Here is a 24,627-nt window from a genome sequence, read left to right as displayed (position 1 = left end):
TCAACTCATTATGTAGTTCTCCCGCCTACTTGCAGGAGGCAGTAGAGTCTCATCGGCAGAACTCTGCACCCAAAAACGCTTTCAAAGCTGCTGAACATGTGTTTACCACTGTGGAATAATCTTAAACTACATAAATAATAAAAACCTCACCAACATGTCGTCAAAAAGTCGGGACAACGAAGATAACTGTGAAGGACAGTCTGCACTGAAGGAGGAGCTGAACAGAAAGGTGACATGCAGCTGCTGGCTAATGTAAAGCTAACATATTAGCTGCTAAACATGTAGCATATATAAATGACAGGATGACATCACAACTCACCAGAATATATACGTTAATATATATGTCAATAATCAGACTCATTTTTTCTTTCCTACATGCTACATGTCTCTATGCAATTTACTATAGTATCCTGATAAGTTTTAACTTTCATCAGGTCAGAAATAAATTCATGTTGCTAACTTTCAGATCAAGGAGCAGAAGGTGGTCGTGGACGAACTCTCAAATCTGAAGAAAAACAGGGTAAATAGAGTTACAATTATTTTATCCCTCGGAAAATATGTGTATTGATGTACAATCTGTGTGTATTCCCTCCCCCAGAAAGTCTACATCCAGCAGAGGAACAGTAACATTTTTTTCCTAGCAGACAGAAGTCACACACTCGGGGCATGCAAACGTAAGTCGAGAGGCGTACATCTGGACATATCGTTTGAATAGATACACTAGCTAGATGTCTGTCACGTTGATTATCAACTGAAGCTATAGTTTAGTCAACATAACTGGTTATCATTTCTATTTGCAGATGAACTGGATGACATGAAAAAGGATCTGCAGGATATATAAGACTGACCTCCACAATGTGCGGCATCTTTTGTCTGTTGAGTCTGTCCCCCACTCAGTTTGAGTGGGATAAGACAGTTTATGAACATTTAAAGAGAAGAGGGCCCAACTTGAGCCAGGATCTCACAGTTAGAAGCACAATCCCCTGCTATCAGTGCGTATTCTCTGCCCACGTTCTTCACCTGAGAGGCCTTCTCACCCCCCAGCCGGTGGAAGACAGCAGAGGAAATGCCCTGGTGTGGAACGGGGAGATTTTTGGAGGTGTCCCAGTGATGCTGGAGGAGAATGACACTGCTGTTGTCTCTCAGAGGCTGTCATCCTGCAGCAGCCCTGCAGAGATTCTGTCTGTTCTCTCCACTATACGTGGACCGTGGGGCTTTGTATACTACCAGAAGGCTGGGGACTACCTCTGGTTTGGTCGAGACTTCCTTGGTAGGCGGAGTTTGCTGTGGAAGTTTGATGCAGAGGTCAAAGCCTTGACCCTGACTTCTGTGGCAGTCCACAGTGCTGGACCTGTTGCATCTGCATGGCAAGAGGTCCCAGCAGCTGGTGTGTACCGGATTGACCTGAAGGCAGTCTCAGAGGCTGGCTGTGTAACATTTGAGGTTTATCCCTGGGCTTATGGAGAAAATGATCCTTTCTATAGCTGTCCTCAAACTATATCAGAGTCTGTCCCCAGCGGCTGCACTGCTGTTATTAATAGGTCAGGCCTTGCACTGACCTCCCCTGTGTGCCCTCTCAACACATCCCTTCCTGAATCTTTAAACGAGGAAGAAACTCATCCAAACGCTCAGCCCAGTGATCAAGATCTGGAGCAGCTGCCTGCAGGCACAGAGAGAGGCGAGGCGGTGAACCGTCTTATTGATGTTCTCAGTGAGGCAGTAAGGCGTCGCGTTCAGGCTCTACCATTTAGGGTACAGGACGATTCCCCTCCATCTAATGACAATGCCAGTATTGCCATACTGTTCTCAGGAGGCATAGATTCAATGATCCTGGCCGCCTTAGCTGACCGGCACATTCCTGCACATCAACCGATAGACCTTCTCAATGTAGCGTTCAAACTACAGGTGCCAAAGAAGCAGAAAGAGTCTGCAAAGAAACCTGTGAAGCACAAAGACAAGCCCACAGAGTGTAACACTGATGGCGCTGAGTCTCAGACCTCCAGCCCCTTTGATGTTCCAGATAGAATAACAGGGATAGCCGGTCTCAAGGAGTTGCAGCACCTATACCCTGAAAGGAGCTGGAGATTTGTTGAGATCAACGTCACAACAGAGGAGCTGCAAAAAATCCGTCAGGAGCGCATTTGTCATCTGGTGCACCCCTTGGACACGGTGCTGGATGACAGCATCGGCTGTGCTGTGTGGTTCGCTACCCGAGGGGCGGGCTTCATCACGGAGGACAGTGGCCAGGAGCCTTTCACATCCTCCGCAAAGGTGAAGTACAACCAAACAAACCTTCCAGGAACAAAGGTCCCCTGGGTTATTTAACTACCCTTATTGAGGTGGGGTGGCAATTGATCAAAAATAACAATACATAAATGTGCTTTTTCTTAGTTTTAACAATCAAAAACACATTAAAACAGATGTTTACAATCAACAACAAACACATTGACCTGCTATTCTGTGCCGCAGGTCATTTTGACAGGCATGGGAGCAGACGAGCAGCTGGCCGGTTACTCCCGACACAGAGTCAGGTTTAAGACGTCTGGACACCTGGGACTGATCCAGGAGCTGGCCATGGAGCTGGCCAGGATCCCTTCCAGGAATTTGGGCAGAGACGACAGAGTGATAGGGGACCATGGGAAGGAGGCCAGGTTAGTGAGCTTTTCTTTTTCTTTTGTGCATGTATACATACAGCTCTGGAAAAAATAAAGAGACCACAATTACCAGTTTCTCTGGCTCCACTATTATAGGTGTGTGTCTGAGTAAAATAAAAAAGTAGATATGTAAATCTTTGGGACACTGGTATACGGCATTTTGGTGTTTCTGTTTGTACCACACAGATATTGATAATAAAGGTGACTTTGACTTAGTGTGGCCTGTTCAAGTATCTACAGTATTACACTGCATCACATGTCACTTGTTAGACACACACTTAATACTGGGGGCAATCCCCACAGGAGCAGTTTGGGGTGAAGTGTCTTGCCCAGGGACACAGCGACATGCTGACTGCAGTGGGGACTGGAACCACCAAGGATCAGTGCTCTATCCCTCTGCCCTCCAGCCTCCCGATATGCATGTTAGCAGAGCCTTAAGGCATGTCTGGAAGTTGCCTGTTTTATCTTTCCAATAATCAGTCAAAAGTTTTTTTTTCAAGAGGAGTGTTTTTTTAAATAGTGTTTTTCTGGTGTGTATCCTCAAAGTCAAACAATGTGTTTATGATGCAAGCATGACAAACCGGGTGGGATGAATAAAAACGAAAAGTATGGACAGGGCTTTGGAACCAGAGGGTTGTCAGCTCAAGTGCCTGAACAGACCCAGAATGGAGAGTGGACTGGTACTCTGAGCACGGCATTTGATTCCCACACTGCTTCGCCGTTTTTATAATCCTAATACTAGGTTCGGTAAAATTTAGAGACCAAATGTACTGTGTGTGCGGTGCTGCGTACTTGTGTGACCATTATTAAAAGAGGATTTGAATCGAATCATTGTTCCGTTATGTTACTGATTGTCAAAACTCCACAGCGGACTTAACTGTTAAAGGGGCCAATTAAACAGGGAATAGGAGGCAGGACCGTGTCCTATGACCACAGTCCCACAGATTATCTTCAGTAGGAGAATGTGACTTTATTCAAGTTTCAGGGATCAGCGGTTCCCCTATGAGGTAAAAAGGTTTAAGCTGTGAAGAAGCCCTCTTCAGAGCCCGGTATCTGACCCATGCAACTTTCTGCAGATTTCCCTACTTGGATGAAGACGTGGTGAGCTACCTGAACTCTCTGCCTGTGTGGGAGAAGGCGGATCTGTCCCTCCCGCGAGGCATCGGGGAGAAACTGCTGCTGAGACTGGCGGCCAGGCAGCTGGGCCTAGGCCAATCAGCTGTCCTGCCCAAGAGAGCCATGCAGTTTGGATCCCGCATCGCAAAAATGGAGGACCACCGGGAGAAGGCCTCCGACAAGTGCACAAGACTCCTTACTGGGTAGAAAAACTTGAGGGTTGTTATAAAGATCATTTAAAAAATCATATTTTAATAGAAAATATTATTTTGGAAGTGACATACATTTGATATTGGAAGACTTATTTACAGTAACAATTCCTGTGAATTTAGTGTGACAGACAAATGATTGAATATTGATTGATTTTGTGCTGGTCTTGGACCATTTTTGAAAAATAAATGTGGTGCTTAGTTCATCTCTGGTTCGTCTACACCATGTAAGACTCCACATCTTGAAGTGTTTCTCTGAAGTACAGGTCACATTCAATATAGGATGGTAAGTTTCCAACATCAAAACGCCCAGAAACCTCATGAATGTAGACGGGCTTCCTAGAAGAAAGAAACAAAACAGTCTTAATTTATTGAAAAATTCACAGATATTTGCCTTGTCAAAAAGTGTCTCTAGAAAAAAATTGAATTAGAATCGGAGGATGGAACCCTCTTTACACCACGGCAGGGCCCAGGAGGTGAACCGGGGCCTCTGCAAGTAGAAGTCCACACTCCATATTTTAAGTCTGTTCGGGGACTTGAACCACCGACCCTACTGACTGAGCCACTGCCGGACATCTATCTGAGTAAATCATACATTCTGAATGTATGAAAACTGTTCATACGTGTAGAATGATCATAAAGAAACCTTAATAAATCCAAATCCCGTGTTGTGATCGCGGTAAAGAACCACAAAGAAAAACAGCTGCTTGACAGGATTACTATATTATGAGTAAAACCTCAGGGGTGCAGCACACATTACCTGGGAATGAGCCAGGACACAAAGTTTCCTGGGGCGTCTTTCTGTTCAATGGGAGCCTCCTGTTGCAAAGTGGAGCAAAACGTTAAAAAAACACTTTATTTTAATTCACAGCACACGTGTGAGACTTTTGATTATTTAATGTACCTTCTTTTCTTCCAGGAAGGTCTCCAACAGAGGAAGGCTTTTCTTTGAAAACACATAGAAACAGGGACACTGAAAAACAAAAGCAGATTATTTCCTTGAGATATGTGCTGTAGGGTGTCATAAAATAACACTAACCTTGTTACATTTAGAAAATGTTTAATTTCTAGTTTTTCTTAATTCTAACAGGAATATCATTACCGTGGGTATCTTGTAAAGGTTTATTTGTACATGTGCCCTCATGCACTCGTCTTGCTAAAGGGGAAATAGCCATAAGACTAGCAACCACAGTGAATAAGATCATCATTACGTTCATGAGTCTAAATCATTAGCCCACCACTGCAAAGGATGGGAACCCAAAGAACATATCATTTATTATCCTGCTAAATCAGGCTACGAAAAAAAAAAGTAACAATTACATCTAATTCTTCTGCTGTGGGACCCTACATGGTCAGGGGGCTCTCCCCTTTGTTTAAAGACCTGAAATATGTGTTCTCTCCATCTGGACTGCGGTACAGTGTGTATGGTGAACCTACTGCTCTCCTGGACTCCGTCTCAACAGGAAGAGGTTTCTCCTTCATACAGAGGACGTGAAGATCACGGTCTACTTCCAATATCCCGTACTTACTAGTTTCTGTACAGACTCAAAAACAGGTAAGATAAAGCCATGATTTTACATTTAATGAGGAGGTAGCTTCCAAAGGGTCAGAGCCTAATCTGACTCACCGTCCTCTCGGCACTGGTAGGACAGCAGCAGACAGCTGTCCTTGCTCTCTGCCTGCAGCTCACTGAACCTCTCCTGCACTTTCCTCAGGCTGAAATCTTCTTTAAACAGCGTGTCTCTGTCGTGACCCAAAGGGAGTTGTGAGAAACTTGAATGACTTGTAACAACACCTCTGCACAGTTGTGTTGGTAATGCTAGCTTACCCCCCAATAACTAAGACATGGTCCTCTATGCTGAAGTGCTTCACTGCCAGCTGCAGACAGGCCACAGCCCCGAGGCGGCCCTGGTGGAAGAGGAGAGTCAGAGGATGCTACAGATAAGAGTCACAGCATGGCATTATTTGTAAAATGATATTTACTTCATTGCTTGTCGTCTGATCGCTGAGAATCTTGACATTTGTGAAATGTGATGCCCATTTCTCAAATGCAGCGTGGTAAACAGCGTTGGTCTGTGGAGAGAAAGGTAGTGAGCAGCGGGGGCGTTCTCAGGTGGGCTTCAAACTGCATTATTAGGGAAGAACATCATCCCTGTCCAGAATGCAAACAATTCTATTGGCATTATGCCATACCTACTAAAAAGAAATACAAATAATACAAGAAAAAGCTTAATTTAGAATGGCTCATTTTAGGTCTTCATGAAATATGTTTGAGTAGGTTAATGCTTTCCAATGACTCATTTCAACCTCTATATATGCATATAGCCTACTCTTTCGTGGTTGGTTATTTTTTAACATTGCATCATATTTAAAATGTGATGTTTTCTATATATTAGGATGCTAAATGAATTGACAGTACAACAGTTGATGAACGCAGAGTTGGAGGAAGTACTCAGGTCATAAAAAATAAATACAGATTATGAATACTCTGTAAATTAAAGTCCTATATTCATACATGTACTTAAGAAAAAGTACAAACATATTAGCATTAACACATTTAAAGAACTAAAGGTACTCATTATGAAAAATGACCCCTTAAATAGAAATGAATATATTTAAGTTGTATTATCACTGTTTCGGATACAGCTGTGTAGCTGTGTGTATTTACTAGCATAATTTTGTCAATTATAATATATCATAATTGCATTTTTCTTTTATTGATCAATTTGAAATGAATTTACCTAAGCTGTGAGATAAATGCAGTGGATTTAAAAGAACAATATTTTAGTTTACTATAGTGTTAAAGAAGTGAAATCTAGCATTAAAAGAAAGTACTTTATCATACTGTAAAGTACAGTATGTTTTCATGACTTTAGGTAACTTTCCATTATTCCATAGAGATGATAGAGTAAACATGCAGTTTGTCCTGCACGGAACAGCTAACACTCACTACGACATGAATGCAGTCCACACAGCCGGCCGCCGTCAGGGCTCGGACCCAGTGAGAGAGTAGCGCGCAGCGGCCGACTGGCAGCAGCGGCTTGGCGGTCCCAGCCAGGTGAGCGAACCTCCCGCTGCTGTCGGCAGCCACGTCCCTCTGGAGCCTGGTTCCATACCCGGCGGCGAGAATTACAGCCTTCATTTAACCTCTGAACAGGGAGACTCGCTGTATTCACGTCACTACATCTGGTAGGAGGAAAGACCCACTGCCAGTCGGAGTCATCTCGCGAGTTCAGCAGTCCAACGAAAGTCTGGCTCCGCGAGACTCAAGACTTGTATCGCTTCCAGGTTACAATTTTCAAAACAAAAGTGTAGCTATGCTTACGGTGAAAGGATCTTTGACGAGCAAAATACATGATAGGCATGTGAGCATTATTAAGAGATAAGACCACACAACTAAAGCTTGAAAAGTAAACAATTCTATGACAACAACAGTTGTGCTTTACAAAGACGCATGTATGGACATTTATTATTTAGCAACAACATTAAAATGTGCAGATCACAAAAGAGTGTAGCAGACAGATTGAAGCATTTTCTTTTTTTATTTGCCAACTTTGTGCCATCACATTAACGTATATTGAGTCCATATGCACAATTATCTTGATCTTTTTCCCACAAAATTATTTTTTCTCAAGTACAAAAAGAACAAAGAGCTTTCTCTTATCCAGAAATCCTGGTAACGTGTGTTTGCAAAGACAGAAATGTGTATGGCGCATGTGTTTTGTCAGTCTCCGTTTTCACTGCCGCTCCCAGCCTCAGGTCCTGTGACCTCAGCCTCTCCAGCGTGTTCAGGCTCCTGCAGGTCTGAGGACTCAGCCTGAGACGCCTCCATCGGCTCCTCAGCTGCTGCTGGTTCAGGGGAGGGAGTCGGGGTTGGCGTTGGACGCGGGGTCTCATCTTGTCTTGTCAACTCCTCCTGTAGAGAACCACAAATAAGCGTAGAACTTTTTATGTTGTTGCCATTTTTATTCGATCGTGGATGGTAAACTATAGGTGTATTTATCTTTATATACAAATAAATGCACTTATGATTTGGGTCAGCATAGGATTTTGTTATTGTTTGCACTAATATATGAATGAATGCAAACTTTTTAGTAGAAACCAGCTGTTGAACATCTTTAAGGGCACGGATACCCAAAAATTATAAAATGCACATTATGTAATGTTATTATATTTTTAAAGAATAGTTCCAAAAATAATAAATGAAATGGTCAATCATTGTTTTAAGAAAGAACACTAAAATCATTGAACTTTAAGTAATTACAATTGGCCCTGAAATTCACATCTCTAATGGTAAGGTGTTACAAACATGTGAAAAATAAATCAAATATTTACTGTCAATGTGTTTTACCTGGGATACAGCGTCACCACACTCCTCCTGTGTCATTGGAGCAGAGTCCTCCTGCTCCATTGGTTCCTCCTCCTCCTTTATGGTGCTATGCTGTTGCTGCTCCGGTTCTCCCACTGCTGCAGTGCGAGCCTCTGCTTCCACACAGACAGGAACCGAGGCAGGAAGTGGCTCCATCTGACAGAGGAGGATGTTACAGTGTGTTTATGAGGTCTGAGCAGGTTTACATATGGAAGTATTTATAATAGACATGATAGCTTTAAGTTTTTGTAGGATAATAGTTTTATATTTATAATTTTTTTTATAGTTCGATTAGTTGTAACAGTAAAATGATCCCCATTATTTTACATGATTTTTACCTAAAAATATCACAACATCTTTACTTTTACATAAACTGCAAGACATAAATATACCAATGTTCCATTGCCGTTCATGAGTAGAACTATAAAACCTTTGAGTAAGGGTGTGTGGTGATGGAGCATGTACTGTGAATATTCAAATCAATTCATACTGAGATCAATCACAAGCTCACAACTTTTGAATAAAGTAAGTGATAGTTTTACTTATTTAAATAAATTACTATGTATGAGACATTAGGTAAGAATTGGATGAACCGAGAACACGGAATGACAAGCATTGTTTGAAAAATGAACTTCTGTTGCACTCATTAACGATTCAAGCAAACCTTAATACCTGCCATGGAAATATCAGAACAGTTTATGGGACAGGAAAGTGTGCAGGCTTTCTTCATGGGTTACCTCTTGCTCTACGACGGGCTCTATGACCACCACAGGCTCGACAGACTTTGGTTCTGGCTTTTTATTCGCTTCCAGGACTGCCATGATAGAGGCAGGTATGTGAGCTTGCTGTTGAACAGAGGGAGAAGGTACATGATGAAATCCAGAGAACAGTCGAGTGTTGGGACTGTAAACGAGCTTCAGCGTTTCAGAGGGAGCAGCTCTGACCTGGTGAGTGGTGAAGGAGAGGACGTGCTGCAGGAGAGGCTCCCTCATCTCTGGGCAGCGCTCAAACACGCTGCTGAGCAGGGCAGCCGGCAGCTGCAGCAGCACGCTGTACGACTGAGGTTTGGTCCTCTGGCAGCACTTCACAAAGCCCTCCCACACCTTAGGATACTTCCACACCTACAGGGGGAAACAAATGATGTTGTGGTAATGGTGGAATATGGTGATTGATTTATCAGCAGAAAAGTACAACTTTATTGGTAATCCTTTCTTAAGTGACAAGAGTGTCAGACATGTTAAACACACAATATCTCTATTTATGTCTACCAGTAAGGGTCTTTCAATCAAAACAAAAAGTCACGGTTGGTGTTCTTGTGCAGCTTTACACATGTTAAAAATCAGAGTTTCTCCCACACTGTTTGACTGCCACTAACGTCAGCTCTGATATGTCAAGATCCAGATGTCTGATGACTAAAATCCTTTCACTCAAAAAAAATATAAGGTTAAAAAATAAGAATTGAAAAGAATAAAAAATACAGATTACTCTGGAATCAGGAAAAATAGTAAGCATAGAGAGTCTGAATATTTGGCTGGAGTTTGGCGCTGACCTGCTTGCTGATGAGGCGGGACAGGATGTTCATGACGAAGCCTCCCAGTCGGGGATACATGGTGAGGGACTGGATGACGGTGCGCATGAGCAGCATGGGGAGGGGGCTCTGCTCCATCAGCTGCTGCATCACCACCGCCAGAACCTCTGATGTGTACACGTTTTTCTCACCGAAGCACAGGTTGGTAGCTGTTGGTCAAATGCAGAAAAAGGTTTATCGGGCTTAATATTGCAGACATAAACCCATAAAATACGGTGAAAGTATCCTGCCTGCACACAGACAGGTGCCAGGGATGAGTGCATTACACACCACAACAAATCAATACAGCTTCTACGGTCCCTATAGTGGCTAACATTTATACAATCTATGGTTGTTACTGTACTCAAACTCTGAAAGCAGGCACTGATGATGGTGTGAATTTGAAGAAAAATGAATTAAAATCATTATACACCACAAAACATTGCATTAAAGATTACAGTATCATCAGATTGAACTGTTAATCACTGACCTTTAATGATGGACTTCATGTCACATTTGGTTGAGTCAATGTTGTGTAAGGCAATCAGCAGGTCTCCCGGGGTGAGAGGGGACACAGATGAACTCCCCTCACCTGAAATACAACACAGCAGTCAGAATAAACCCTCAGAGAGAAGCTTCCCCAGCAGCTTATAACAGAGCCTTTTAGGGCGGTGGTGGCCCAGTCCAGAGGGGCTTGGGAACTGTTTTCCTGTCACCAGTTCAACCCCGAAAGACCAAGTGCCACCGAGGTGTCTCCGAGCAAGGCACCGCTCCCTACACTGCTCCCCGGGCGCCGTACATAATGGCAGCCCACTGCTCCCAACACTAGGATGGGATGTTGATGGTAAATGTTGTCGGTTCAAGTAAAACAATCCTTAGTGTGTTTTATATCGACCCATAGAGAGGAGGTCGCAGCTGCAAGAGAGTTCCTGCTCCAGAGCCATCATTTGAGACGACTGTAGTTGGAAGTGAGGAAGAACTAACGGTGCTGCTCTTAAAGAGAACTTTCTGGTTCTCTTTGCTTGTTTAGCAAAGCAGCTAGTTCCAACTGTGGAACTGGACTCCCAAAATATGCATGCATGGACAAGAATACCGTTTTGTTTGGCTGACTCGGATATTCATCAGATATTTTTTGCAGAGGACAGAAGCCCTCAAGAGTCTTAACTGATCAGAGCAAACCCCTTTCCTAAGCAGACTAGTGAGTGTGTGTGTATGTGTGTGTGTGTGTGTGTGTGCATGTAGGGAGTGTGTGAGCAGGTGAGTGAGAGATGATGGGAGACTGAAGAGCGGAGAGAAAGCGATCGAAGTAGAGGAGAGTTTAACTGGATGTGAATACCTCAGAAGTTTCCTGTTTTTCAGTTACTGTGGGCACATACAGTAGGTGCCATGATGGATTGAAGCGTGTAATGCATCCTGGTACGTGTGACTGCCTGCATAGCTCTGTGAGCAGGAGAAAACAGCTTCTATATAGCAGCCACTGAGCAATTTATTGGACTACATTAACCATCAACCCTGACATCCACATAAGAAGCAGTCAAAGTGTTCCTTTATTGTGAAAAAAAGAACAGGAAGGCATGTAAAGACTTGTCCAGGGAAGACTTAAAAGTCTCTTACTGTGCTGGGTCCCTAAGAGACGGTTGAACACCTCCTTCACCACGATGGGGTTGAGCTTGATGAGCTTGGGGAGAGCCTGGATGACTTCATTCTGTGAGAAAAAGGGAAAGATGTCCTCACAATGATCACACAGTCATTTGCTGGATGTGGTGTGAGTATAACGGCTTCCTTTCAGTTTACTACACCATTGATGCGAGTTGCACAACTTTACCTTTTCGAGGCCATTGATGACTGGAATGAGGAAACGAACATCTGGCACTCGTTTGTGGTAAAGGTCTCGCACTCTCTCCACCAGCTCTGGAGACGGGGGCACTGCAGGAAGGAAAAGAAGACTTAGTCCACACGTTTCCCATCCTCGACTTTATTCAAAAGTGCTGCTGTTCCATGTTCGGATGCATTTCGTCTTGATTGACCCTTATCCTCCTGACAGATTAACAGTGATGCTCAAACTTTTTACCTTTATCGGTCAGAATGTGGAGACAGCGGGTCACTAACGTCTCTGCCCCTTTAGGACAGTTTTCCACCAACAGCAGCAGCTCCGGCGAATTCATCCCCATCCCACGGATCTACAACAAGGATGGAGAAAACCTGTCATGTTTTTCTAAAACACCACAAGGGGAGCATTTGCATCATGTAAATGCATGTTTTCCCTGAGAAAATGTTTTTATGAACACAAGCAGTACTCCGAAAAATGATGAGTGTGCAGTTTTGCACAGGTTTGAGACTGCAGGTGTGTTCCCGTTTCCTTTGGTCTTGAGAACAGGGAAGCAGTTGCACTGTAGAGATAGATAAACATATTGTCCAACAGTCTGGCCTCTGGTCCCAGCTTATTTAGTCATGCTAGGATTCTCAGACTTGAATACAGCTTGCTATCGGAGGACCAGACTTTAAATATAACTGTTTACATATTGAATAAAAACTTAAATAGTGGTTGTGTTTTTCCTAGCTGTTGCGAGCGAGTTGATGAACAGAGGAGCCATGTCATTTACATAAGGACCATCATTTAATCAGGGCTCTTTAAGAAGACCCACACACTGGAGCATTCATCCGTGAATCAGGGAAAGAGGGAGGCTGTGCTGACAGAGACTCACAGGCTGCTCTATGGCTCGCAACACACTGCGCTTGATGTCAGCAATGGCCTCGGTGTAGACGGACGCCAGCTCGTGGACTAGCCGGTGGTTGAGAGGCAGCAGGGACAGGTAGAGGAAGAGACACTGTCTCACCGTCTCTTCAGTCCAGGGAGCAGCCACCTCTGTCTCAGCAAACACACAACAACACTGTGAGGGGACATGCTACTTTGTATCTCTTTATTTGCTCCTTGTGAATAATTACTATGGATGCCCCAAACACACAACCTCACCACATCCACAATGAAGTTGCTTGGTTACAGGAAATGCATTATATTTAAATGGGTAGAAAATAACTGATCAAACATACAGGCTAACAACTGCAGTTCTAATTCTAAACGGTTGTGAAAACATGAAGTCAGTGACAGCTATGAGCAGTGCCACTGGGATCCTACTGAACGTTTCCCTTACCTGTGTCCTTGTCGGCCCCAAAGAGCAGAGATGGAGGGTTGGGATGGACCAGAAGCTGCATGTAGTTCAGGGCAAACTTCTCAATGTAGTCCCTCAGCTGATCCTTCTCATACATACGCTTCAGAAAAGCCAGGGCAGTTGTCCTCACCTGAAGATAAAACAGCCTTTGATTATACACTGCCCGGCCCAAAAAAAAGGTCACCACGTGGATTTACCTAAGCAAATAGGTAAGAGCCTCCCATTGGATAATTACTGAATGGGTGATTATGTTTCAGCTGGCAACAAGTTATTGAACCCTAACTGATGCAGTGAGTAGCTTCTCATTTGTTAAACAGTCATGTGGAAAGACATATCCTGTGGTCGTGGAAAAGATGTTAATCTGTTTCAGAAGGGTCAAATTATTGGCAAGCATCAAGCAGAGAAAGCATCTAAGGAGATTGCTTTAACTACTAAAATTGGGTTAAGAACTGTCCAACGCATTATTAAAAACTGGAAGGACAGCGGGGAAACATCATCTTCCAGGAAGGAATGTGGTTGGAACCCTGATTGGCGGTCAATTAAACGTTTGGTGAAATACAACGGTAGAAAAACCACAGTAGAACTCACGGCTATGTTTAATACTGAATTTAAGAGCATTTCCACATGCACAATGCAAAGGGAACTCAAGGGATTGGGACTAAGCAGCTGTGTAGCTGTAAGAAAACCACTTGTCAGTGAGGCTAATCGGAAAAAACGGCTTCAATTTGCTAGGGAGCAAAAAGATTGGACTCTGGAGCAATGGAAGAAGGTCATGTGTTCTGATGAGTCCAGATTTACCCTGTTCCAGAGTGATGGGCGCATCAGGGTAAGAAGAGAGGCGGCTGAAGTGATGCACCCATCATGCATACTGCCTACTATACAAGCCTGTGGGGGCAGTGCTATGATCTGGGGTTGCTGCAGTTGGTCTGGTCTAGGTTCAGCAACGTGCCCAAAGAATGAGGTCAGCTGACTCCCTGAATATACTGAATGACCAGGTTATTCCATTAATGGATTTGTTCTTCCCTGATGGCACAGGCATGTTCCAAGATGACAATGCCAGGATCCATCGGGCTCAAATTGTGAAAGAGTGGTTCAGGGAGCATGAGACATCATTTTCACACATGGATTGGCCCCCACAGAGTCCAGACCTGAACCCGAGAATCTTTGGGATGTGCTGGAGAAGACTTTGCGCAGTGGTCCGAATCTCCCGTCATCAATACAAGATCTTGGCGGAAAATGAATGCAAGACAGAAATAAATGTGACATTGCAGAAGCTTGTGGAAACGATGCCACAGCGAATGCGTGCTGTAATCAAAGGTAAAGGCGGTCCAACGGATATTAGAGTGTGTGACCTTTTTTTGGGCCACGCAGTGTATATCAACAATCACAGAGACATACAATCTGAGGACATGGGATTAACACAGGATCAGGACCTATGATGTCATCACCTTCTCTTTCTCATGTGAGCTGAGATCCAGCAGGACGTGCAGATACTGGAACTGTCGCGAGGGCCGTTTGACGATCAGCTCCTTCAGAGTGGTCATGCCCAAATAGACCCGAGACTGAAACACACGTGACAACACACAGTTGAGCGGACGTACGGGGAACTCGCTCTTTGCAGAAAAAGGTTTTATCTAGTCAAGTGTCTGCATCACCTCGTCCTCACAGTACCGACGGATTACTTCCAGCGCTGACTCCGTTATAAGGGGAGCCTCCAGAACCAGCTTGGTGAAGAGTCTGGGAGAGACAGAATGTAAAAAAAAATCTGAATGAGACTCCCTTTTGGCTGAAAGTGGGCTCACTTTTTATGGCTTATGTGTTGCTCTACAGCGTCAGTACATTTTGAACGCAACCCAGAATCAGTGGTAAGTAGCTTCATGCATACGAGGAATTTGCTTTGGATTAAGTAGTGCATACAAACACACAGGAGGAATACATCAAATATCTTTTTTTCATAAAGAAAAATACCAAGAAATAGTACCATTTGAGTAGTATAGTACTATTTTAAAGACTTTTGTAACAAATAAAAACCGCCCGAATATTTTCACAAATTATATATATGTAATAAACAAACAGTTTAAGCGTTATTAAAGACCCCCATCATCTAAGCAAAAAACTGTTCTGCCTGCTGCCGTCTGGCAGGTGGTACCACAGCATCAGCACCAAAACCAAAACCACCAGACTCAGGGACAGTCTCTTTCCACAGGCCATAAGACTGCTAAACACCTGAGCTCTGTGAAGTGACTCCACAACCCAAAAAATGCATCTGGTTGCATCGCACAATTTATTGAATTACAGTACAACAGTATTTAATTGTACTTCAATGTACAATATTTAATCTTAACTCTAAATTGTGTTATTGTATATTTAATTCTACTACATGTAAATAGAATCCTGCATATACTTGATCACTTTCATCATGCCAAGCATAATTTAGCTTATTGGTTGCCCATAGTTTAGGTCACATCTGGATCCTGAGTCGTGGCTGAGCCTGTTGCTGTGGTCCTGCCTGACACACATTATTAGGCACCTGGAAGATTTTTGCATTCCTCCTGAATACATTTTTTTGGGTCTACGTTCACATAATCATTTTGTTGTTATTTTATTATGTTTCTTTACTCTACACAGACATCTATTGCTGGTCTGTCGGTCCTGGCAGAGGGATCCTCCTCAGTGGCTCTCCCTGAGGTTTCTTTGTGGGGTTTGTTTTTTCTTGGGTGATACGAGGGTCTAACGACAAAGGATGCTGCAAACTCTGTGAAGCCCTTTGAGGCAATTGTGCAATTTGTCATATTTGGCTTCTAAATAAATCCATTTAAGATTAGATGTACTTTATCGATCCCCGGGGATAAAAGCATGCTGTGAACATACGAAGATGACAAGTGTTTTGTCTCACCCGTCCCTCTGCTCGGGTTTCTCCTGCAGGCCTGACAGCAGGGTGCAGAGGCAGTGGTCATAACTGTCCAGCAGCCCGTTTGGCAGCTGGCTGAGGTAAGTATTGTACTCTTGGTAGAGGAGAGAAAAGGCCAGGTCACTCCTGGTCCTGATGTCCTCCAGGATAAATGCCAGCACGTCTTCTTTCATCATCCCTTCAAACTGTGTTACAAGCTTGGAGAGGAGCTTCACTCTGACCTGCCAAACACACTCACTGTGGTTACCCTCCAAAGACAGCCACTCGCCCTCTGCTTATCTGGATGTTTGTGCTGGGGTTGTATGAGGTACTTATCCATAGTCAATATATGGTATGGGATTACAGGGGACAGCTCTTAACATTTTACTCTTCTAAAAAAGGTACCAGAATCAGTAAGTGTGCGCTATATATAGAATAATTCCCTGCTGTAGGTGTCTTGAATATGTTTTGCTGTTACCCAGCCCACAGCAGTTCCTTGATTACCTTCGTGCTGCTCCTCCTTTTTCTACCATCTATTTAAGATAAGTACCTCATACTTCAGATCTTCCAAACAATACAATTATTAACCCTAAAGTGCAACTCAAACATCATAAAGGAATTGAGACTGGGGTGTTACTTACATGTGACATGCCGCTCTGAGCGATGGCCTTCTCTGAGTGCAGGATGCGTTTGACGGCTCTGGAGGTTAACTTTTCTATCTGGGTGTCAGATAAAGGCTGGACTACATCTGACAATCTAAACACTTTTTTCCTTCCACTCGCCCCTGTCATCCTGTAACAGAACAAATGCACGCTGTCATAAGATGGACCTGCACAGAGAGGCAGCTGTTAACACTTCTGCTGGGACTCACTTGGTCTGAGCAGTAGGAACGATGGGTTCAGGGAGCCTCTTGACGGTGGCGGGGGCCTCTGCGGGAGCCTTTTCTTTTTCATAACCCCCCACCACAGAGATGGCCTGTCCTACCATCACCCCAGGAAGTTTGCGCTTGATGAGCAGGTCTTTGGACCCAGCTTCATCCTCGTTGTCTTTGCCTGCATTGTCTTCTCTGGCTTTGCACTGCTCCAGCCCTAAGAGGAGAGCCCAGACAATATGAACAGGGTATTTGTGGCTGATACCAATAGTAATAAAAAACCCTCCAATCTAATACAATGTGTTAGCATATACTGTGACATATATTTAAATATACATGATCATACACTAAGAAAGCATTTTATAAAAAATGTATAGAGCGGAAAATAACTTTTAAACTGTTGTTAAATTAACACTGCAAACAAACCATTAAGTTGAGATGAAGGGTCACTACCTTCATGACCCTCACCTCATATGATCTGTAGTTTCGTCAACATACACCAATAATAGTACAACTGCATCAAGCCCTTATCTTTGGATAATAGTGGCCTGCAAATATATGGAATTCAAAATGTCAAACTATCCCTTTAAGTCAAAAAACTACTGGAAGCACAATGGACACATGTTAAGGCCCCCTTCTGCTGGATGTCTCTAACCTGGACCGATGCCAGCTGCAGTCATCTGCGTGGCCATCAGCCTGGCCAGATGTTTAATCTGGGCGTCGGTGCCTGCTGACTCCACAGGTGTGTATGTGGCCTGGAAGGAGGCCGGCATGATGTCTGGCAGATACACCATGCTGATGAGCACCTAAACAACCAGACAGAGAGATGAAGAGTCACACCAGTCAGCAAGGGAGGGGCCAACAGAAATAAAAGAACAGCGCTGCTCACCAGGTTGGCTACGTTCTCAGGGGACAGCAGCGGGTGCAGGAACTCAGCAGTCAGGTCGATGGCAGACTGGGCCCCTGGAACAGCAGCTGGTTTAGGGAGCGACTGAGGGGGGGGCTCCTCTTTGTCCTCATCATCTTCATTCAGTGCTGGCTCTGAACACACATCAGAAATACTGCTGTTTAGAATGCTCTGCAGGCATCCAACACTTTCAAGACAGGCTCATATTCCTCGGGTCTACTAAACACAGAGCAGGACAGAGATTCTCCTGACCAGATGATTTTCAGCATGAGAGGGCATGGCTGCTATAATGCATAGATATAAACTTGGGTTCAAGTGTTTTGTCTGACTTTAAATCAAGTCTTGGCTTTCAGAATATTAAACTTTTCACCATAAATACATTTTTGAAGTTTGTAAAGGGAAGATGACAAGCACCTGTCAACTCGCACTCTACTGCTCAGCGCCGCTGTAATTTCCGCTACACCCTGTTGCCAAGCAACACTTATCGTTTAGGTGTCCTTTGATAAGCAGGCAGTCATACCATTAGCTACAACTAGCTAGATCTGACTGATATGGACATAAACGCGAGTGAAGTAGAATCTGACGCGACAGAGAGGGATCAGCGATCAGGATCAGCTGCTGCTGACGGAGAACACGCAGCTCTGCCCGATCACCTGCAGCTCCGCCGAGGTACGGACCAGTGAGCGGAGCAAAACACACACTTCAAGTTAGACCATACACATGTAGCTATTCTATCTACCTCTTCGACAAAATGAACTACTTATCAATTCTTTGTTGTCTGTCGGGTCACTCATTACTGGATTAGCGAGCTGCATGACCGAGAGTTATTTAACAGTAGCGGAGCACTACATTACACCTGACTGCCACTGGAACATGCAACGCAACGTCCTGCAAACTCCCCCCATTTACAAACAGCACATGAGCATACATCTGGCAGAGGTACTGAAGGAGGTAGTGTCAGAATGGAAGTTGGAGAGGCCAGGAATCACAATTCCAAGTTAATTTCTCTACAAATTTCTCAAAATATGAAAATACAATGAATGTACAAGCTGACAAGCAAGTCCTAATGTCAAGCTACTTATGTGAATAGTACAGTACAGTTAATTTCCAAAATGCTGCACCTTAATGTTTATTTAATTATATTTTGTATTTATTTGAGAGAATATTCAGTTTAATAATAATTAAAAACCCCAAAAATATTTTATGTTTTGTGATCAATTTTTCTGCTGTACCGAAAACGTACCAAACCGTGACCCAAAAACCGAGGTACATACCGAACCGAAATGTTTGTGAACCGTTAAACCCCTAATTAGTATCTAATAAGAGTTCCAATGAAAGAAAACTTAAAAAATGTTTGTGTATGCTCCCGATTATATTTTATTGATTATGTTTTGAGGGAAGCACACAAACTTTGCCCACCCGTCCAGCAATGTCTGATGACTCTTGTGACTGTGATTCTAATCATCTGCCAGTACTCACCCATCTTGACCTTTTTCCCCTCTGTGTATTCGTCATGGCGAGGCCTTTTGCGCGGCTCTCGGGGTGCAGGTGTGGAGCGTGTGATTTCACTCTGGGCCATTCCTAGGTCCAGCAGCAGAGTGCTGATCTGACCCTGGAACTCCAGGCTGCAGGGGTGCTTCAGGACCGCCACCAAGTGCAGCTTCAGGTTCTTTCGCACACTGCTGACCTGAGACTTGGCCAGTGTTGGTGGCAAGTTTGCTGAAAAGGTTCAAGTATAGAGCGGGAAAAAAGGAATAAGCATTTAGCATAATAATATGTGCAGTCGAATGATGAGCAAAGATTTGCATTAATAACAATACAGAAACATTGGCTCTGAAGCACTTACCGTGTAACATCTCATACGCCTGCACCACCTCGGACATGAACATGGGCCTCTGCCGGGCGATGGTGGCGAGGGAGCCCAGCGTGGTGGTGAGGTTGATGCTTGAAATGGCCGGATGGACCATGAACTTCAGCAGCTTCTCCAGTGCAGCCTTCCCCTCTTCACACAGAGCAGCTGTCCATTAACAGGGATTGGTTATAAAACATAAGCTTTATGGACTGGAACAGGGCTGCACAATACATCGATTTGTCACTACGATGTTAACTTCGGGAAGAGTGTGTTACTACACTTGTTGGCGAGTTCTTTTAAAACCATTATTGGTAGACAAATGTGCTTTAAATGTAACTAATCTTATTTTCTTATTGATGACTTTTCTGTTTTGTTTGATTTTAACATAAGTAATATAGAGCGCCACAGTGATGACGCATTTCTGTAGGCCGACCCGGAAGTAAGCTGCGCATGGGTTCCCTCGACAGAAAAGCAATGCAATTTCTAGATAGGATTTTGGAATATTGTAAAAAATAAGATCTCTGGAAAACGAACCTGTTTGATAAATGCACGTTTTGTTCAGCAGGATAATCTCCACGTCTACCCTGCTTTGGGGTGTCACTGCTGATGTATTTAATGTCGTAGAACAAAACGTGATGCGTCTCTTAAATTTGTGTCAACCACAGACCTTATTTCAAGCTATTTTCCAAAATCCTACGCAGAAAAAGTTGTAAAATGCTCAATCACTTCCGGGTTTTAGGACTTGTTGCTGCACCACTCTATAGCAAGTGATATTTAACAACATTATTGAATATCGTTGAACCAGAGATTTGATCATTTTTTAACACATTTTGACCTCAGAGCAGATTTGTGACATACGTACAGTAGCGAATGTATGAGTGATCTCTTGGAACTTTATCCAGGCTGATGTCCCCTTCCTGTCGCTTGGGAACATCAGAGTCTGACGTCCGCGGCGACAGAGTGATGATTAATGATTCTGTGAACTTGATGGCGTGAGTGCGCACGCCGTCATTTTCAGAGTCCAGCAAGGCCAGAACATCTCCTTTCATCTGTGTGACCATATCCCAGGATGCCTCCTGCCTCTCGGATACTGCTTTAGAGCGCACCAGCCACTACGAGATAGAATAAAATAAATGAAAAAAACATACACTACCTATGTATAGAACACACAGATCTGTTAACATTATTTTTTTCCACTGTAAGATTTAATTTACACTGTATTCATCGTACTTTACTCTATTATACATGTATATAGTGGACTTATTGCTGCATTTAACTTGAATCTTAGTAAAGAACAAAAAGCAGACTACAAGAGAAAGACTACAGCAACAGTCCCTGGGCTAAATCCCATCAGCCCAAATCTGTTTTAAAGGAGGCAGTGTTTACCTGCAGAGACACCTTGTACAGTTGTGTGAGTGTGAGGATGGCTTTCTTCACCACGTTCACACTGTCATCTCTCAGCAACATGTTCAGATTGGCAATCAGTCTGAGAAGGAGCTCATTGTCCCTTTTACTGAAAAAGACATAGAAAAGAAAAGACTGAAAAGAACTGCTCAAGACTTTATTTACCAAAAGATGAAATGTACAGCACTGAGGCTAGAGGAGGCGCTGTTTAATAACTCACCATGCTTCCTCTATGAAGCCAATGACAAACTTTCGCACTTCTATAGACTTATCTGTCTGAAAGGCGATCAACTCCTAAAAGGCGAACAGGTCATAGGAGAAAGAATTATGAACCAAAGTGTTTGATGTAGCTCTACTGCACAATGTGTAACGTTATACTGAATACAGCTCAGGTATTGAACTAGCTCAATTACAGGAGGAACAAGAGTACGGTCACAGAGCTTCATAATTGTTTACTTACATCCAAGAAATTGTCAAGAAGGGAGGGATCCTTGTTAATGATGAGCTCCTGAACCTAAAAACGATGAATTTATTGATTTAGTATTGTCTTCCACACACTTACAACTTAATAGACTTGTGGCTTGCATCATAACCCAGCCAAAGAGGGGGCCAAAAAGCAGGTGAAACACTAAGACAGGTTTCAGTAAATTTTTATGCAAAGTCGTAAAACTTGTTTAACACTAGAACCGTCAACGGGTAAACTTTACCCGCAGCTATTTCTTGATTGTCTGTAACTTTGTTCCAATAAAATATTCAAGTCTCCCAGTCTGTGACTTTTCCTGAAAGTGTTTTTATGTAACACCTTATGCTGAGTCTAATGGTGCGGAGGTGTCAGGACTGTGTCCTGGGTTTGTTCTGCTGCTGACGGAGATCCAGAGCCTCCGCGGAAAGTGAAGCCGTCCCATCATTTTATTAAAGACTAGAACCCTGTGTTCTACTATGATAAAAAAAAGAGCTTTGTACCTTGAAAGTCCATGCATTCTAGTCTAAATTTTACCCATCGGCAGTTTTAGGTATACATCGACCCCTGGCGGTTCCAGTGTTAAAGTGAAAAGTCAGTATTTTGCACAGATGTAACTCATTTTGCATAAAAAAACATGACATAAAACTGCTTTTTATCTATATCAACAGTCACAAAATATATATAATTAAAAAAACACACCTGTTTGAGCACATTTAGCTTTTCATCCGTTGGTATTAGGGCAGCCTGATTCAGAAGATCCACCACCTGGAACAGAAAAAGCAAAGTGTAATAGGTTTTCCTTAAACATAATTGTACTAATCCTCTTATTGTTCACATGTTAAGTGTAATAACTGCTTTCCAACATTTCTGCTCAACACTTAATGAGATTGATAGTAAATTGTTTCAAGTTTATGATTTTAAAAAACTACCCATTGCCACATTAATTCATAGCAGCACTGTTTATGTGAAACAAAACTACAAGAACGACAGTATCAGGAAGTAAAGAGGTTTCAAACTGACCAACTAAGTAACAAATGCAAAAAGCAATGCCTTAATGGTGTTTAAACGCATTTGAGGATAAAAAACCCTGGGATGAACAAGAGATGATTTTATTTATTTTTCAATGTCTGTTAGGCAAATATGATGATTTCCTCCACAATAACGAATCATACTGCTCTTAACAAATCGGTTAGACTAAAGTTATGTTTCCGATTCAATACTTCCACATTGATATTTTGGGTATATCCTTTGCAGGTCAATATTTTATTGAATTGACCATGGAACTCTCATTGTGTAGCTAATATGTATAGCACAGCACACTGCTAGAAAAGAATATATCTATTGAACATGCTAAATCTTGATCAGTTATGCAGTAGGAATGTGTGCTGGAGCCAATGTCACTGATATGCCGGTTCAGCCCAACATAATGCCAGCAGACAGTGGGACAATATTAGTGTATTTCCAAATTCTTCTGTGATTTATTTATTTATTTGTTTATTTGAAAAGGGACAGTGCACATTAATTAACATTCTCAATGTAAACATACACTAAAAACGTAAATGTGCCGGAGTTAGCCAAAGCTAATTTTCGTCCGTAGTCCCCCGGCAGGTCAACACATCATCAACTTACACATTACAAAAGAGTAAAGACAGAATAAATACAAATGGCCTAGAATGAATTAAGACAGCTATTAATGAGTGCAGTTTTGATTGTTTTTAATCCATCTCTTAAGTGTTGTTTTAAATAACTGATAGCTGGTGCTGTCTCTGATTTTGTGTGGAAGGCAGTTCCAATAATTTGGGGCCCGAACTGAGAAGACTGTTTGGCTAAATTTACTATGTCTGTACTGTACAACACAGTCTCCCCTGGTGGCTGCCCTAGTTGCCCTGCCACTGCTGCTCTTCTGTTGAACAAATTCATCCAGTGGAGGAGGTGCAAGCCCATGTAATATTTTAAAAATAAGACAGGCATCTAGATAATGTAAAAAACTGTCAAAGCTAAATAAATTATATTTTGTAATGATATGACAGTGGTGGTAACTGATAGGTTTTTGATCTAGTGTTTTTAAAATTTGCTTATAGAGGGTTTCTATTGGTTTAAGAGTTGTCATGTTTGCTTGGGACCAGCTTGTGTAGCAGTATGATATGTGAGAAAAGATCATGGCATGCATAAAAAGTTTAGCTGCCTCTGTTGTTAAGTATGGCCTTATATGTCTAAATATAAAACCCAGATCTGATCCACGGAAAGAAACAGCTTAGCTTACCCGTTCACTGGTGGTCATATCGACTACCTGAGGGGTGACTTGTTGGGGATTCAGTTGAGTTTCCCCCTCCTGAGAAGAATACTCCATGATGCTGCTCTGCTTCTCTCACTATGTGGACAGCATGGTTTTCAAATCCTGGTAAACACTGCAATCTGTTTACCATACACACACAGTGGGGGAATTAAGAGAATAATCAAAGTGATGTTCATCGTGTTAGCAAGTGTGAGGTTAGCATGCTAATATTAAACATACTTATTCACTTAAATGTTAAATATTGAACACCATTGAATACTGAAATAGATGTGATGTAAAGTGTTTGTAACAAGACTCTAACACTGGGTATATCAATGAATAACACTTTGTTCTAAGCCATCTCGCTAGCCTAATGCTAACCATGATGCTAACCCTGCAAGCTATTTTATAACATTATAATGACAGATATATGTGGCTTACTTTCCGATAGACACTCTTTACTCCGTCGTAGCACCAGCAACTTAACGTGACTATCGTGACAGGCTTGATAAAGTAGCAGCTTTCACATATTTAATATGTTCAGCAACTCTGCTCCATTAGGGAAGCCGCCATGTTTAATTGAAAAAGCGGTGTTCCTCTTCTTCTACGGTGGGTGAAAGTGCAGACGCAGTGCCACCTTCTGGAGACATACAGGCTGTTTCAGAAACCATTTCGGCTGGAAGCGCCCTTTGTCGTGAAATAATTAAAGGATTGATTTTTAAAGTAGTAGTAGTTTAAAGCGATGTATTTGCCATGAGTTTTGAGAATTATATGTTTATTTTGGCGATCCCCTGACACCTGATCAGTACCAAAGACAGCGACACAAAATGTAAAAACATATCAGGTTTGAACAAAACCAAACACAAAACGTAATCATTTT

The 24,627-nt window shown here is 42.8% G+C and overlaps 4 protein-coding genes across 6 annotated transcripts; 2 read left to right on the top strand and 2 right to left on the bottom strand.

Moving 5' to 3' along the window:
• The first annotated feature begins 42 nt into the window (after positions 1–42).
• Positions 43–1,039, top strand: LOC134867485 (ASNSD1 upstream open reading frame protein-like). Its single transcript, XM_063888087.1, has 4 exons — positions 43–229; positions 467–520; positions 599–674; positions 801–1,039. Exons 1-4 carry the CDS (start codon positions 155–157, stop codon positions 839–841), a joined length of 246 nt encoding a protein of 81 aa, XP_063744157.1. The 5' UTR covers positions 43–154; the 3' UTR covers positions 842–1,039.
• Positions 856–4,191, top strand: asnsd1 (asparagine synthetase domain containing 1). The gene is made up of 3 exons (XM_063888083.1): positions 856–2,271; positions 2,470–2,651; positions 3,731–4,191. Exons 1-3 carry the CDS (start codon positions 856–858, stop codon positions 3,975–3,977), a joined length of 1,845 nt encoding a protein of 614 aa, XP_063744153.1. The 3' UTR covers positions 3,978–4,191.
• On the bottom strand, positions 4,003–7,228 carry zgc:136439 (uncharacterized protein LOC678627 homolog). 3 transcript variants are annotated; one of them, XM_063888084.1, is made up of 8 exons: positions 6,930–7,228; positions 5,963–6,052; positions 5,808–5,887; positions 5,607–5,722; positions 5,328–5,514; positions 4,884–4,952; positions 4,740–4,798; positions 4,003–4,318 (listed from the first exon to the last, which is right to left on the bottom strand). In XM_063888084.1, the coding sequence occupies exons 1-8, from the start codon at positions 7,119–7,121 to the stop codon at positions 4,035–4,037; spliced, it is 1,077 nt and encodes a 358-aa protein (XP_063744154.1). In that variant the 5' UTR covers positions 7,122–7,228; the 3' UTR covers positions 4,003–4,034. The 3 variants fall into 3 exon arrangements, with proteins under 3 accessions (XP_063744154.1, XP_063744155.1, XP_063744156.1); XM_063888085.1 differs by having other exon boundaries at positions 5,417–5,514; positions 6,930–7,225; XM_063888086.1 differs by lacking the exons at positions 5,328–5,514; positions 5,607–5,722.
• Positions 7,229–7,502: 274 nt separating this feature from the next.
• On the bottom strand, positions 7,503–24,347 carry sympk (symplekin). Its single transcript, XM_063888660.1, has 27 exons — positions 24,189–24,347; positions 23,736–23,887; positions 22,172–22,237; positions 21,470–21,523; positions 21,230–21,303; positions 20,992–21,118; positions 20,468–20,717; positions 19,600–19,770; positions 19,233–19,472; positions 17,736–17,887; positions 17,502–17,652; positions 16,847–17,063; positions 16,617–16,767; positions 15,982–16,217; positions 14,741–14,822; positions 14,534–14,647; positions 13,068–13,215; positions 12,621–12,781; positions 11,987–12,095; positions 11,741–11,841; positions 11,530–11,620; positions 10,406–10,507; positions 9,898–10,085; positions 9,293–9,469; positions 9,086–9,193; positions 8,331–8,504; positions 7,503–7,895 (listed from the first exon to the last, which is right to left on the bottom strand). The coding sequence occupies exons 2-27, from the start codon at positions 23,820–23,822 to the stop codon at positions 7,704–7,706; spliced, it is 3,723 nt and encodes a 1,240-aa protein (XP_063744730.1). The 5' UTR covers positions 23,823–23,887; positions 24,189–24,347; the 3' UTR covers positions 7,503–7,703.
• Positions 24,348–24,627: the final 280 nt, after the last annotated feature.

This window comes from Eleginops maclovinus, chromosome 7, assembly GCF_036324505.1.
Source record: "Eleginops maclovinus isolate JMC-PN-2008 ecotype Puerto Natales chromosome 7, JC_Emac_rtc_rv5, whole genome shotgun sequence".
Taxonomy (NCBI): Eukaryota; Metazoa; Chordata; class Actinopteri; order Perciformes; family Eleginopidae; genus Eleginops; species Eleginops maclovinus.
Note: the sequence above shows the minus strand (reverse complement) of the source record. Positions and strands in the feature narration are given on the sequence as shown.

What these genes read in the sequence shown, in the direction of transcription:
- asnsd1 (XM_063888083.1), top strand. Translation starts at nt 856, where the DNA reads ATGTGCGGCATCTTTTGTCTGTTGAGTCTGTCCCCCACTCAGTTTGAG. An exon ending in CTTTCACATCCTCCGCAAAG is followed by an intron (nt 2,272 to 2,469) that starts GTGAAGTACAAC and finishes TCTGTGCCGCAG; the next exon opens with GTCATTTTGACAGGCATGGG. An exon ending in GACCATGGGAAGGAGGCCAG is followed by an intron (nt 2,652 to 3,730) that starts GTTAGTGAGCTT and finishes AACTTTCTGCAG; the next exon opens with ATTTCCCTACTTGGATGAAG.
- zgc:136439 (XM_063888084.1), bottom strand. Translation starts at nt 7,121, where the DNA reads ATGAAGGCTGTAATTCTCGCCGCCGGGTATGGAACCAGGCTCCAGAGG. An exon ending in TGGACTGCATTCATGTCGTA is followed by an intron (nt 6,053 to 6,929) that starts GTGAGTGTTAGC and finishes TTCTCTCCACAG; the next exon opens with ACCAACGCTGTTTACCACGC. An exon ending in CATGTCTTAGTTATTGGGGG is followed by an intron (nt 5,723 to 5,807) that starts GTAAGCTAGCAT and finishes GGGTCACGACAG; the next exon opens with AGACACGCTGTTTAAAGAAG.
- LOC134867485 (XM_063888087.1), top strand. Translation starts at nt 155, where the DNA reads ATGTCGTCAAAAAGTCGGGACAACGAAGATAACTGTGAAGGACAGTCT. An exon ending in AGGAGGAGCTGAACAGAAAG is followed by an intron (nt 230 to 466) that starts GTGACATGCAGC and finishes GCTAACTTTCAG; the next exon opens with ATCAAGGAGCAGAAGGTGGT. An exon ending in CAAATCTGAAGAAAAACAGG is followed by an intron (nt 521 to 598) that starts GTAAATAGAGTT and finishes TCCCTCCCCCAG; the next exon opens with AAAGTCTACATCCAGCAGAG.
- sympk (XM_063888660.1), bottom strand. Translation starts at nt 23,822, where the DNA reads ATGGAGTATTCTTCTCAGGAGGGGGAAACTCAACTGAATCCCCAACAA. An exon ending in GGCGTATGAGATGTTACACG is followed by an intron (nt 19,473 to 19,599) that starts GTAAGTGCTTCA and finishes GAACCTTTTCAG; the next exon opens with CAAACTTGCCACCAACACTG. An exon ending in TGGGGCCGACAAGGACACAG is followed by an intron (nt 12,782 to 13,067) that starts GTAAGGGAAACG and finishes TTGCTGAGACAG; the next exon opens with AGGTGGCTGCTCCCTGGACT.